General features: G+C 37.3%; 1 protein-coding gene across 2 annotated transcripts in view; it reads right to left on the bottom strand.

Annotated features, from left to right (window-relative positions):
• Window positions 1-7044, bottom strand: part of ECT2L (epithelial cell transforming 2 like) — a 98828-nt gene extending 91784 nt beyond the window's left edge. For both annotated transcript variants that reach the window (XM_051997855.1, XM_051997853.1), the window contains exons 1-2: window positions 5393-7044; window positions 4039-4151 (exon numbers count right to left, since the gene is read on the bottom strand). In XM_051997855.1, the coding sequence (XP_051853815.1) occupies window positions 4039-4151; window positions 5393-5494 (215 nt within the window). In that variant the 5' untranslated portion in view covers window positions 5495-7044. The remainder of the gene's footprint in view (window positions 1-4038; window positions 4152-5392) is intronic.
• Window positions 7045-15120: the final 8076 nt, after the last annotated feature.

Raw genomic sequence — 15120 nt, 5'->3', positions numbered from 1 at the left:
CCTTTAATATATACATCAGCACAATATTTTTTCATGAATATGGACCTGATGGAAACAGTAGTAAAATCTTCTTCAAAATATTTTTCAAAGGTCTAGTTGCTAAAGCTTCATGAGGAACAATATTTTTTCACATGGTAATAACTTGCTCATAGTGATCTTCCCTACAGCAGTTATCTGTCACAAGCAATTTGGTGTGTCAAAAGCAATAATAAGAATAATCATTTTGGATAATGAAATGATTCTGTATGTAATAAGAATACTAAATGATTTATTTATATTGTAATTTATAAAATAAGTTCTTCAAATAGTAAGACTTTTTCTAATCAGTTATTTTTGTTCACACGGACAGTTGTCTTCATGAATTATGTGAGAAATCCTAAAGCTCATTTTCCTAATAGTTTTAAACCAAGATACTCTGGTAAATGTTTAACAGATGTTCCCGTATGCAGGACACATTTTTAGGTTTAATTTGAATATTAGCATTTTGTCCATGTTTTAATACGTTTAGACAATCAACAAAACAATATAACAAGTCCTGACTTGTAGCATTTGCTTGTGTCTAAGGCAAAAATACAATGAAAATTTAACAAATGACATTTCACAGGTAAGAGCTGGTTGGAGCTCACTCCTGTTTATAACTTCCTCTTTGAACAAATCTCCTACTAGAACTATAAACAAGTGGAAAATTTTACTTTGAGCTTCATATCCTTTTTTCTCCTCCAGCTATTTAATTCAACCACAGGACCTTTGATTTATAGCTGCAAGGATCCTTAGAGAACATAAAGTCCAACATTTATCTTTTTAGATGAGGCCCACAATGGTTAAAGGTCACAGAGATAATTAAATAGCAGATCTGAGATTTGAATACAGCTCTTCCATCTCCAAAAATCTGGTCCCCTTGCTTCCATGGTATCACCCAGACTCCTGGCACAAGAAAAACTCGGAGCTGCTGGATATAAGGGTGTACCTCTTTTTTACTTCTGCAAAGTTAAAGCTTATGGAAGGCAAAGACAGATGAAATGTTAGGAGAGAGACCCTTTCAGGTGTAAATTAGGCATTCCTTCTTGTTTTTTTAAAAGAAATTCTGAGGTTCAAGGTGACTTAGTTGAAAATAAAAAAAGCAAAACGAGACAACAAACTTGTCCCTAAGGGAAAGACTGATTCAAGATCCCAACAGGAATCTGGATGAGGTCCTAGATCTGGACAAGGCAGAAACCTCAGAAGAAATAATACCTCTCCTCTTCTCTGCTTAGGAAATGATAAACTTCAGATCAAAGGCCTAAAGGAGAAAACTGGAAAGATTTCTTCCAGTTCTAGGCTAAGTGTCTCTGTCCTTTCTAAAAAGCGACAGTAGGATACCAGCTGAAGAATCCAGTCATACAGAGCTACCCCTAAGGCTGGAACCCAGTAGAGGCTGCACCTACCTAACAAGGAGTTCAGAAGATCAATAATCTTGTCCTGGTATTGTTATCTGTGAATAGTCAGCTCAATAGAGAATCAGACTGCACAGGAATGACACCTGAGAAAACAACAGAAAGACTAGCCTACTGACAAGGATACCATAATGACACATCAGAATAACTCAGAAAAAGAAATATTTTCTAAGATCTGGGTCTACTGGCTGATAATGAATAGGAAAAATATTGGTGGGGGCTTGTGAGCTACAGTATTTGTTAGGAGTAGCCATCCACAGGGTTGTCCCTATCATTTGAAATAGCAGTTATACCTTGGATACCCAACCCTACTAGTGTGAGTAGGAATTGGGATGGTGAGCAATTCTTGAAAATCTTAATATGAATTGTTCTAGTATTAACCTAAAGTGATGTAGTAAGAAGGACAAATCTTGCCATCAAATATTCAAATATCAACAGCCACTCAAGTATTTGAGGACAACATCTAATGTAGAATAGTAAACATTTCATTGAATTTTGAAGAGTATATACCACCCATGAGGAAATATAACTACTATTAAATAGGGCATTTATTTTTACAGAAAATATCACCAAGATCATCAGTCCTGCTTTCAGCTTAGTCCCCAAAGCCATTGTCTAAGGGAGGAAAGCAACATTTGTGGGAAAGGTCCTGTCATCCTCTTCTCCTCAAGCACCAACTGTCACCACCAAAGCAAATCAACCCAGTTGAAGAAGCAGGGTATGCTGAGGGAGAGATAGGCACTGGCATGTATAAAGTGAGTCAAGCCACTGCTAATCATCTTGACCACCACTTGCCCTTTGGCCTCAATGGTAATAGTCTAGAACCACATACTCAAGAACCCTGGGTATAATAGCTATAGCTTATATCATTGGCCCTGTTTTTAGTCCATTGTCTATCGTGAACAACTCTTTTGGAGTATCAGTCAGTCTACCATCCCTCCCACCACCACTACCACCGTCAATTGCTGAACTCTAAAGCCCCAAGAATAGCAATGCTTCTCAGACAACCAACCTACCTTCCAGCCATAGACATCATCAGCCACACCAATCACCATTTAAAGAAACAATCATGGTGTTTATGAGACCTGTCAACTGCCTCTCCAGGTGCTACAATTCCTACCTCCCTCAGAAACCACAGTTCCTGAAGACCCAGAAAAGAAAGTTCTCATCACCAAATCCTTACCTCTATTAAATGGCTCAGCAGATACAGTTTTCATCAATGAAAATGACACTAACGAGGATGCATTATCATCTGATTTGGCACTGACCCATTAGAGCCACTGGTCTTTTACATCTCACTTGAAGCTAAATACCCCTCTAAGAATGTGAGCTCCTTAAAAACAGAGATTTTTTTACTTTTGTATTTCTATCCCTAGTTATTAGCACAGTACTTTGCACATTGGGCTAATTACAGAACTGATATCATTCTTGTCCTACAAAAGGAAAAATCTAAATGCTACAGAATTGATGTAGGTCTACCTGAACAGGTCTAATATTGCTATTCCTTGAAAAATGCCACAAGATCTCTAATGACCTCAAGTGGTAACAGCTAAAGTTGCTTGATTTGTGATAGGGAATAAAATGTAGCACATTACAAAGTGACTAGATTTGTTAACTCAAGAACTATAAAGATAAAATGAAGGGAATAAACTATAACCAGTGTTATAATAAATTATATGTTTTAAAAATTCAATGATTTGGGTATTTTTCTTGCTGCTTATCTTAGCAGTCTTTGAAGATGGGCAAACAGGTGTCTGTCTCCAATAAGTCACTCAATAAATTAGCATCAAATGCATATAAGTTCCCAGAATAATGCAAAGAGATATCTGGAGGTAAAGTAAGTGAACAGATAAGAGAAAGAATTGATTAAAAATCTAAATGAATTAGAAGTTATAGCATGTGAGAAGAATGGGGAAGGTGGGAAAGAAAGGGAAGCAAAAAAGAGAGATGGGAAGGAAGAGGCCAGGGAAAGAAAGTCAAGAAAAAAGCAGTGTTTTCAAACAGTAGTAGCTCTATGTCATGCTTGTAGTAATAAGATGCTGATGTGTCATTATTTCATAGGCATTTCATGTACTGTCTGCTTTGCCTTAATTATGATAAATCCAACATCAACCTGATAGTTCTAGCAAACACAGTTGTATAATGGGAGAAAATTACTGAGGCCTTTTGCCAATTCCTGCTATACTGAACTAAGAGACAGCATAGTATCATAGAAAGAGAGCTGAATTTGGAGTCAGTTCACTTGCATTCAAATTCTTATTCTGATAATTCTTGTGTCACTTTACAGAAGTCACTTCCCTCTCAAGGACTTCTATTGTCTTTTCTATATAATGAGGGAATTGTACTAGGCCACCTCAAAGGCCTCTTCCTAATTCTAAAGTCTATTTTACTGCTGTTTGGGGGAGTTCATGCTCTTTTCAAAGTATTTTTGCCTCAGCAGATAGTTATATACTGAAAGATGCCTGCATAAAGATAGTTTCTAAAATTGGTTACTTTGTGGGATTTTTTTTTTAATTTTTAAGGAGAAATATTTTTTAAGTTCAAATAAACATCCTACCATAGTCTTCTTTCTTTAAAATAAGCATATTCTTATATTAAAACTTACTTTAGTTGTGAGTGACTGCATTTTTGCAATATTGTAAGTAGAAATTCTTTTCGTTGCTTATCAGTCCACAGATCAAACCAATGAGTTATAAGACTAACTCTTTCCTGAAAAAGCTGTAGAAAAACAAAATGAAATATTTTTATACATTTCAATTTCTAAGTTAAATTTTCCCAGTTCAACACGGCATTAGCCAATTAGGCAGAATAAATAAATATTGCTAAGTAGACATGTCTAGGGAAATTGGAACTCTGTTTAAAGAAATTCATTACTTAAATTATACAATGATCAATTCTGATGGACATGGCTCTTTTCAGCAATGAGATGATTCAGGCCACTTCCAATAGTCTTGTGTTGTAGAGAATCATCTGCATCCAGAAAGTGGACTGTGGGAACTGAGTATGGATCACAACATAGCATTTTCACTCTTTTGTTATTTGCTTGCATTTTGCTTTCTTTCTCATTTTTCCCTTTTTGATCTGATTTTTATTGTACAGCATGATAATTGTGGAAATATGTATGGAATATTTGCAAATGTTTAACATATATTAGAGTACTTGCTATCTAGGGGAAGGGGTGGGAGAATGGAGGGAAAAAATTTGGAAAACAAAGTTTTGCAAAGGTGAATGTTAAAAATTATCTATGCATATGTTTTGAAATAAAAAACTTTAATAATAATTAAAAAAGAAATTTATTGTTTTAAAGGCATATGATTTTGATACAGTAGAAAAACCCCTGGGATTTGGAATCAAAGGAACTGAGTTTGAATTAGTATTCAAACTAATTTTAGGTGCTTACAATGTGTAGGAAATTTGGGCAAGTTAAATAATCTCTCTTGGCATCAACATCTTAAGTGTAAAGTAAAGGTGTTGAACATCTATAGATAACCTTTGAGTTCCCTTCTAGCCATAAATCTATGAATCTAAGAATGTATAGTGTAATGGGCTGAGGCTCCGAGTTGGTGCACTAAGGTCCTAAGCACGTGAGGCTAAATAGTAATTGGACCATACTCTATTAATATATATTCTTGGAGAAATAATGGCCCCCGCCCAGTCTTTGTGCAAGTCCTGATGTGTTGTATAGGAAATGATGTAGGGACGATTTTGATGGGTGGAGGCAGAAGGGCAGGAAGAGAGGCAGAGAGAGACTGCTTGCTGGGTTCCTGTTGAGGCTGCTCACATTGCTAATCCCCCTTCCCCTCCACAGAGAATAAAAATCGAAGATTTTCCCTTAACCTGAATTTCTGACTCTGGCTAATTTTAAAATACCCGGTCATCACAGTATAGAGGAATTTTTTTTTTTAATTGGCAAAATGTGAATTCACATTTTGTAGTAAAAGTAAGCTTGAGGAACTTACCTGTTTATTCAATGATTTGTTGATAATTGGTGTCCAAGTGCTGAACCTCCTTTGAAAACACTCAATCACCTGAGTCTTGTTGGAAGACTCTCTTACTGACATTTCTGCAAAGATTTCTCTATTCAAAGTTCCAAAAGTTACAAGTTTATTCTATATCTGGAATGTCTGATAAAGAATTCCTAGAAGTATACAATACATCAAAGGATTCTGTTAAACCATTTCAATAATCAATATTGCAATATCTTAGTGCTAATATATTAGGGGTGGGTGGGAAGAATCTATACTTATGGTTTCAGCATGGGAATTTCCTGGTGTAGAAACTCCTACTCATCTCTTCAGTATTTCTCACATGTTATCTTCTCTTCATTTACACAGCCATCCTGGTTCAGACCCTTAACATCTCTTTATCAGTACTACCACGATAATCTTCCATTTGGTTTCCCTGCCTCAAGCATCTTCCTAATTCTAATTCTAATTTATTCCTCACAACCACCAAAAAGATTTTCCTAAAGCACAAGTCTTCATGTCATGCATCCTTCTGAATAAATTCTAACAACACCTTCTTGTTTCTAGGATCAAATATAAATTCCTGTGTCATTTAAATTTCTGGATAATAAGAGATTCCTAACTTTTCAGGGTTTTGACTTCTCTCTTTGCATAGAGACATCTAGATATTGACTTATCTGTTGTTCTGTACAGATGACGCTTCATTTCCTATCTCCATGTTTTTGTACTGGCTATCTTTCATGCCTTAAATGTACTCTGGTTACCCCTGCCTCTTGGAATCTTGGGTTTCCTTCAAGATCCAGTTCAAACGCCACCCCACTTACTTGTATATATTTCCCCAAAACTACCTTGTAAGTTCATGTTTTTTTCCTGAACAAAATGTCTTGAAATAAACATTTTATACTTATTGACTGATTAAGGTACATCAACAATTCCCCTGAAATTTCCCCTGAATCCTAGAAAGTTGCCTGGGAAACTAAAAAGTTTAAGTAGTCTGCCCAGAGCCTCACAACTAGAGGCAGGACTTGAACCCACATCTCCCTAATTCCCAAGACCCTTTACCTACTAAGCTGCACCACTTTTCAGAGTTGAATGTTGTTCTTCCATTTTTGAAGAGAATCAATAAAATGACATCATGGGTGATGTTTTGACTTGCTCGTGAATTGAATTAAAAGTGAGACACAAAGCTGTCAACCTCATTCTTTTTTAGAGTCCTTGACACCCAGTGGTAAGAAGGACTAACTAGGGCTTGAGATGCAGGGGATGACTTTGGCATCTTTGATGTTTGATCAAGCTTCTCAGCTCCTCCTTTCACATGCTCTGTAGCTATGGGAACAAATTCTGGTCCTCTGCCTATTCTATTGGGGTAAGTCTTCACATGCTTGGGACAGACATCCTCCTATCTCACCAATAGGTTGGCGGCTGCTCAGTTACTTTCAACCTTCAACCTTCAAGCCCATCTGTCAAGACAGTTTTACCAGGGTGTGATCATTATGCATGCCACAACTGCATGGAGCCACAGATGAATGTTGGATAGCAGGTGGACACCAAAGGAAGATGAGCAGTCCTGATAAGAGCTTGGCAAGCTCTCACAGCAGAGTTACTGTTACTCCCTGAATACCCCATATACTCCAGAGTTGAACACTGCGTATTAAAAATCAACACATCAAAATGTTCTGTCATTAAAAAAAGGCAAGAAAAAGCTTTTACAGTGGAAGGGAAGAGGAGAAAAGAGGGGGAATGAGTGAGCTTTATTCACACCAGAATTGGCTCAGAGGAAATAACATACATACTCAATATGGGCATAGAAATCTATCAGAGGAGGGGAATGGGATATGAGAAAAGGGGGTGATAAAAGAAAGGGCACATTGGAAGAGGGGGTGGTCAGCAAAACACTTTTGAGGAGGGACAGAGTGAAAAAAGAAAGAGGATAAAATAAATGGGGAGAAATACAGTTAGCAATAGTAAATGTAAAAAGAATTTTGAAGCAAGTTTATCAGATAAGGCCTCATTTCCCAAACATAGAGGGAACTGAGTAAAATTTATTAAAAAAATGTCATGCCCCAATTGATAAATGACCAAAAGGTATGATCTATGCCCAAAGGGCTATAAATTCATACATATCCTTTGACCTAACAATACCACTGTTAGAAGTGACAAGAATACTCAAAGAGATTTTTTTTTTAAAAAGGAAAAGGACCTATATGTACAAAAATATTTGTAGCAGCTCTCTTCTCAGAGCAAAAAAATTGGAAATTGAGGGGATACCTATCAATTGGGGAATGGCTGAATAAATTATGGTGATTGTCATGAAAAATTATTGTTCTATCGGAAATGATAAGCAGGATGCTTTCAGAAAAAACCCTAGAAAATCCTCCATGGACTCAAGCAAAGTGAACTGTATTATATACAAAGTAAGATGTTTTGGGATGACTTTGCCATTATGAGACTGTAAATAAATACAGTACAAAATCAGTAAATGACTTTGCTATTCTCAGCAGTATGATGATCCACAACTATTTGAAGGACTTATGATGAAAAATCTAATCCATATCCAGAGAAGAGACTGATTGCGTCTGGATATAGATTGAAGAATTCTCTTTGTGTGTCTGAAACTTTTTAAAGTTTTTTTTAATTTTATTTTTCTTGAGGGTTTTCTTTAAAAATTAGAGTGGGAGATCTGTTTTCTTTCACAACATGACTTATGGAAATGTTTTGCATAATTGCACACATGGTTTCTTAATAAGCCATGGGGGTAGGGATAAGAAAAAATCTGGAACTCCAAAGTTTTTTTTTTTGTTTGTTTATTAATTAATTACTATTATTATTACTTTTTGCTAAGGCAATTGGGGTTAAGTGACCTACCCAGGGTCACACAACTAGGAAGTGTTAACTGTCTGAGGTCAGATTTAAACTCACGTTCTCCTGATTTCAGGGCTGGTGCTCTATCCACCATACCACCTAGCTGCCCCCAAACTCAAAAGTTTTTAAAACAAATGTAAAAAATTATTTTAAATGTTAACTGAGGAAAATATTAAATATATAAGTTTAAAAAATAAAAGGAAAAAATAAAACCAACACATCAAAAAGTTTTGGAGGTAGAGAACTAGAGTGATATTTGGATGCTATTCTTGGTTTTATTTCTAATTTGTTATATAACACATACACATAGAACCACAGAATTCAAATTATAACTATTACCTATACCTTTACTATCAGTTTTACTTCTTGAATTGGATCACATCATGATCATATTCTCAAGAAATCTAACTGGGAAATTTATCAACTTGAGAGACTGTATCAGCTTTGGTACTCACACCTCATCAGTACTCTTAATAAGCTCTGCCCCTCTGACTGGAGGGCAAAGCAAAGAACTCATCCCAAAGACTCCTTTTAAAGTGACCTCCCAAGCCAGGAAATCGTTTTGTCCCATCAATGACTCTCCTAAGAATATCCTCCATATTCTGGAAACCTCCTTTCTTAATCTCAGCACTTTCCCAGAGTCATACAGCTAGGAAGTGTTAAGTGTCTGAGGCCAGATTTGAACTAAGGTCCTTATGACTTCAGGGCTGATGCTTTTTCCACTGTGTCATCTAGCTGCCCCTCATATAGGCTTTTGATTAGAATACCCATCAATAATCTAGGGGAAAAAAGCTGCAGTTCAAGCTCCCCAGCTCCTATGCTGAATGATCAGCACCAATAAAAAAGCAGACCTCTTCTAAGGCTCTTCTCCAATATACAGAGTAGTTCTTCAGCAACAGAGAGACAAATACTATTGCTATAAAAGGATTCTGTGAAGATGGTGGATTCAGAAAACTTTCAGCTCTTTGAATTCCTTCCAAAGAAAAAGATAAAACATGGTTTCAAAGGGAATAGATAGTAAATAAGAAGAAAGAAAAGTTGGGCTAAAATCAGGCAAAAACAGATGTTCTAAAGCAACTTAAGGCGACCCCAGAAAAGACTTGACCTCTAGAAGCAAAGGTAAAGCCTGAATGAAGTGTAAACATCTCCAAACCAACTCTTCCAAATCAACAAACAAATCCTGGAGGTAGCTGGGGTTGGGAGCCAGCTTCAGCCTTAGAAAACTTATCTCATGACTATGTGGGGATCTGATTACTGAGCAAGAGAAGATTGAAAGATTTTCCACACTGGAGAGATGTCTAGGACAGCTGTGCTGACCAGAAGCATCCTAGGTGGGATTGCTCCTGCAGGGAGAAGATCTAGAGAAAGGTGTATGGAACTTTGGGCCTTATAGGTTGGATTTATGGTGAGAATGGAAAAAATAAAACGGGATGAAATATAGTTAAGTTGGGATCTCCACCTTTGGAAAGGAAACCCACAACTGATGAGATCCTAGCACCAATGAACCACATTTTGGGTATGCTTTCATTACAATGGAGGTAAGATTTTGTTAACTTCAGTTTACATCCTTAAGAGCTTAGCTTAGTCAATCCCGCATTTATAAGCACCTAGTATATGCCAGGTAGTGTACTAAGTTCTGGGATACAAAAAAGAAGTTAAACACACTCTTGCCCTCAAGGAGATGACAATCTAATGAGGGACATAATAATCTACAAACAAATATATACAAAGCAGATATATACAGAATAAAATGGAAATAATTAATCAAGGGGAAGCACTAAAATTAAGAGGAATTGAAAAGAGTTTCCAGTAGAAGGTGGGATTTTAGTTGGAACTTGAAGCCAATGAGGTCAATAGACAGAATGGAGAAGGCAGAGCAATTCAGGAATGGCTAACAGCCTAGAGACAGAAAGGTCAGTATCACTAGTACACAAAAAGTACTGAATAAATGTATTTGAATTGATCTGATTTACTTTGTATAGTCTAATCTTAAAAAAAATTTTTTTTAAGATTTTTTTTCTTAAGACAATTCATTGGCCTCATAAATAAAAAGTGCTATTCAAAAATGACACCAATATATTTGCATATATCCATTTGAAAAGTCAGGGGCTTATAAAAAATATGACTAAGAAATTAATAAAAGACAAAAATATTTTCTTTTTGGCAGTTCCTTCAATGATAAATAGGATATTAAAACTTTGACAACTTGCTAAATGTTGCATGTGGCAAATTTTGCTGCTAACAGTAACTTTCATCAATTAATATTTGTGAGACACCCGTGTGAAGCACTAATACAATAAATAGTGTTAATCTCTACAACAATTTGAATGTATACTTATTGTCACCTTAGGTATTTAAAACCTAGAGAGAGAGAAACACTCTGAGTCTGAAATATAAGAGATAAGAGAAGGAAATATAGTTGTTTAGTAAATTCTCTCATTTATTCTAGAGTAGAAGTAAATTCTGGGTGTGAGGGTGGGAAAAAATAATGTGTACCATAGGTAGTCATCTATTCGTTATCCTTAGATAGTGCTGTCATTTGATTTCTCTGCTAATGTTCCAAGACTTCTGAATACAGGTAGAAAAATGAATTTGAAATACCGCTTCATCTTGCTGCTGCTCAGGGATCAATCTCCTATACCCCCAATCTCAAATCTCATCTCCCATAGTGTCTATTCCAATACTTTCCTCCTTTGCACCTACCACATCTCTTCTTTGTACTCCACACTTAGAACAAAAATTGAGACTACCTCACCAGTAGTCCTTCACTTCCCTCCTCCATTTTCTTAAACTTGGCAGCAGAAACTCTCATTCTCTTTTCTCTTCGGTCATTCAGTCAATAGACATAACAAAGACCCAAAACAAAACAAAAATAAAACAAAAACCACTTTATCCCTTGACTATTTTATCTACTCCCATGGCTTTAATTATAATCTCTATGCTGATGACTCCTTAATCTTTATTTCCAGCCCTGAATTCCCTTTTAGACATCAAATCATATTTCCATAGTCTTCCTAAACATCTCCATCTCTAAGATCCATAGCCACTTCAAATTTAACTTGTCTACTACTGGGCTTATATCCCAAAGAGATTAAAGAAGGGACAGGGACCTTTTTGTGCAAAAATGTTTGTGGCAGCCCTTTTCCTAGTGGCTAGAAACTGGAAATTGAATGTATACCCATAAATAGGAAAACGGCTGAATAAGTTATGGTATATAAAGGTTATGGAATACTATTGTTCTATAAGAAATGACCAGCAGGATAAATACAGAGAGGCTTGGAGAGACCTACATGAACTGATGCTAAGTGAAATGAGCAGAACCAGAAGATCATTATACACTTCAACAATACTATATAACAATACTATATGAGGATCAATTCTGATGGAAGTGGCTTTCTTCAGCAATGAGAGGATCCAATTCAGTTCCAACTGATCAGTGATGAACAGAACCAGCCACACCCAGTGAAAGAACACTGGGAAATGAGTGTGGACCACAACATAGCATTTACACTCTTTCTGTTGTTGTTTACTTGAATTTTTTCTTCCCAAGTTATTTTTACCTTTCTAAATCCGATTTTTCTTGTGCAACAAGAGAACTATATAAATATGTACACATATATTGTATTTAGCATATACTTTAACATGTTTAACATGTATGGGACTGCCTGCCATCTAGGGGAGAGGATGGAAGGAAGGAGGGGAAAAGTTGGAAGAGGTATTTGCAAGGGTCAGTGTTGAAAAAATACCCATGTATATGTTTTGTCAATAAAAGCTATAATAATAATAAAAAATACATTTAAAAATTTAACTTGTCTAAAATATGCTTCACTCAACTTTACTATTTCAGTGTGTGGTGTCACCATTCACCCAATTTCTCCAATTTGAATTATCTTTAATTTTTCCTCTCTTCTCATTCTTCCATCCAACTAGTTACCATCTTGCTGATTCTATTAGTGAATTCCTATCCATCGTCTGTATTCTCACTGGAATCATACTAAAACAGGACCTGATTGTCACCCACCAAGATTAACAGTTGTCTCCTTTTAGGTCTTCTAACATCCATTCTCTTTCTTCTTCAATCCCCTTTTATACCACTGCCTGAACAAACTTAAAAAAAAAGTTCTGGTGGTATCACTGCTTTGAACAAAAAATTTTAGTGGCACTACTACAGCTGGTCTTGGAATCAATCAACTTTGACACTAGCTGAATGATTATAAATTACTTAACCTCTTTGTATTTGGTTTATTCATCTAAAAGCGATGATAATATTGCTCCTATCATTTTTCTGATGATCAAATGAGGCAAGTTACATTAAGAGCTATGCAAAATTTAAAACACTTTTACAATTGTTTAAAAAAATCAAACGGGGGAGGAGGTCATCTAGGTAACCATTTTACTAGATAAACACCAGTTGTTTTTTAAAGAGTCCATGCTGAGAAAAGTGACTCTAGCCTCAATTATTTACCCTTACTTTTCAAAAAAGTTGGAATTCTTGAAACTTTAGCATTACAACTGTGAAGATATTGTTTTATTCACTTGACCAGATATAATAGTACTAGACATCCTGTCACCCATGTATCTCCTTTTAAAATCATAGTAAGTGATGGGATGGTAATCAGTATAGTAGAGGAAAGATGAAGTAGCTAGTACAAGCTAGTAAAGCCAGATTTAAAAGAAAAAAAAAAGAAAAGAAAAGCAATGAGGAGATTTTTTTCCTCTCTCCACCCACTGGGAGCTGGGACTGATAAGCAAACTAATCCATATTGTCTAGAAAGAACACTGTATTTGGCTTCTTGGGCTTTGGATCTTAATTCTGTCAATTAATGTCATCACCTCTTCAAACCTTTTTCCTCCCCTGGAAAATAAGATTATTACACACTATTTCTTACATCCCAGAGCTGTTGTGAGGAAAGCACGTTGTTAAATCTTAAAGTCACTATCTTTTGTAAATAGTTATTATCATTTTTTTACTTCAGATACTAGATCTCTATTTATTTATTTATTTTTTGGGTGAACAGGCACTTATCTTCTCTCCTACTTCAGAAACAAAAATCACCACCCCAGTAACAACTGTGAGTGTGTATGTGTTAGTCAAGCACCACAACATTCCAAACTGTTTGTCAGACATTGGATGTGGAGGCAGATGACCTGGATTCAAATTGTCCCTCTGTCTCTTATTTAGGTAACCTTGGACAATCCCATATTGAGAACTAGGAACTCAGATCATCTAGTCCATCCCCGTCATTTTCAAAGTGAGGCATCAGACGGCCAGCAAGTAAAGGGATTTTTGTTCAAGGTGACTATGGCAGTATTTGATCCCAGACCCTCTTGTCCCAAATCCTGTGCTCTTTGCTCTCTGCCATACCGACGGAGTACCTCTCTGTCCCCATCTAGCTCTAATCTATATTACTAGGAAAGCAAGAGGGAGTCGCCGAGAGTGTTCTCCCCTCTGAGTCTTACAGCCGGCCCTCTCCACCCTGATACCCTTTTTCCCGGCCTGAGGGGGCCAGAAGGAAGAACTATGCTACTGTAATTGTACCTAAATAGGAGATGCATCGCCCAAGTCCCACATGTTTTACCTCTGGAGAGGTAGGAAAGGAATCGAGAAAAATGAAGGGAGTTTCTGGAAGAAATTGCCTTCGCCGCCTTCGGCCACAGCTTCTGATTCTCCGATCACTGGAGAAGGGGGATGGGAGCACAACCCCATCTCCATAGGGACGCTACAACAAGCGAGCACCAAATCCGTCCGAGCGTGCAGTGGGACGTACCGCCCTGCACTCAGGCTGCGCAGGCTTAGGTGCGCCGCGGGAGAAGAGGAACTCGTAGAACCCAGGGTCGAGGGGAAAGAGTCCGGCCGGTCGGTCTGTGCCGGGGCGCAGGACCCTGCTTCCCGCACGTCGTCTGGGCTGGGACCGAGTTTTGCCTGCCGAGGCGTCCGGCGGCCACTCTATCCCCTCTGTCGTCCGAGCCGGGGCGCGGAATCCTACCTCCCTTCTAAGCACAGACAGCGCTGGGGACCATTTAACAGTTCTCCGGGGCCTTGTATGTATCAGGGGTGCCCAAGCACTGCCACCTAAAAAAGCCTTATAGGGACCCCAGCTGGGCCTGGGAACTCCCGCCCATCCCCCCTCCTCTGATGACAAGGCGCCTTCACTTATGCTTCACTTAACCTATGCCTTCACTTAAGGCAGTCAAAGGAATATAGAGGCCTTTACATTTACGCTGCCCTTTTGGGTGCCTTTAATTCAATCAGGTTTCCGTGCAGGATGGCTGGCAACACCAAATAAAAGCAAAGGAGAGTGGCTGGGATAACCCTAGCTTAATTTCTGTATTCATCATGCCAGAATTAGGAGGGATCCTAAGAAATTTTATCTTAAGGATAAGGAAAACTGAGACCCTAAGATATAAAATGGCTTAAGGTCACTTGGACAGCCCTAAAATTGGAACCCAATTCCTCCCACACCTGAATGCTCTTCAAATAACTATTTGGTTAAACCAAAATTCTTGCCATCAGCTCTCTTTGCATAGACTTGGTATGATTGATAAGGGTTTTATTAATAGCCTTTTATTTTCAAAATACATGCAAAGACAGTTTTTAACATTCACCCTTGCAAAACCTTGTGTTCCAAATTTTTCATTCCCTTCTCTGCCCCTAGTCAGCAAGCAATCTAATATAGGTTAAACATAAGCAATTCTTTTAAAAAACAGGGTTTTATTAATATTGACAAGGACTTTACTTTTTAGATCCAGTTCTGCTTAGCATATTGCATTTCAACTTTTAATCAAGTGGTCAAAACTATAGGGACTTGGAAGATTGATAGCCTCTTGATGGTATTGAGTGATTTTTCTTTTTTTTTTTT

This window comes from Antechinus flavipes, chromosome 4 (assembly GCF_016432865.1).
Source record: "Antechinus flavipes isolate AdamAnt ecotype Samford, QLD, Australia chromosome 4, AdamAnt_v2, whole genome shotgun sequence".
Classification (NCBI taxonomy): Eukaryota; Metazoa; Chordata; class Mammalia; order Dasyuromorphia; family Dasyuridae; genus Antechinus; species Antechinus flavipes.
Note: the sequence above shows the minus strand (reverse complement) of the source record. Positions and strands in the feature narration are given on the sequence as shown.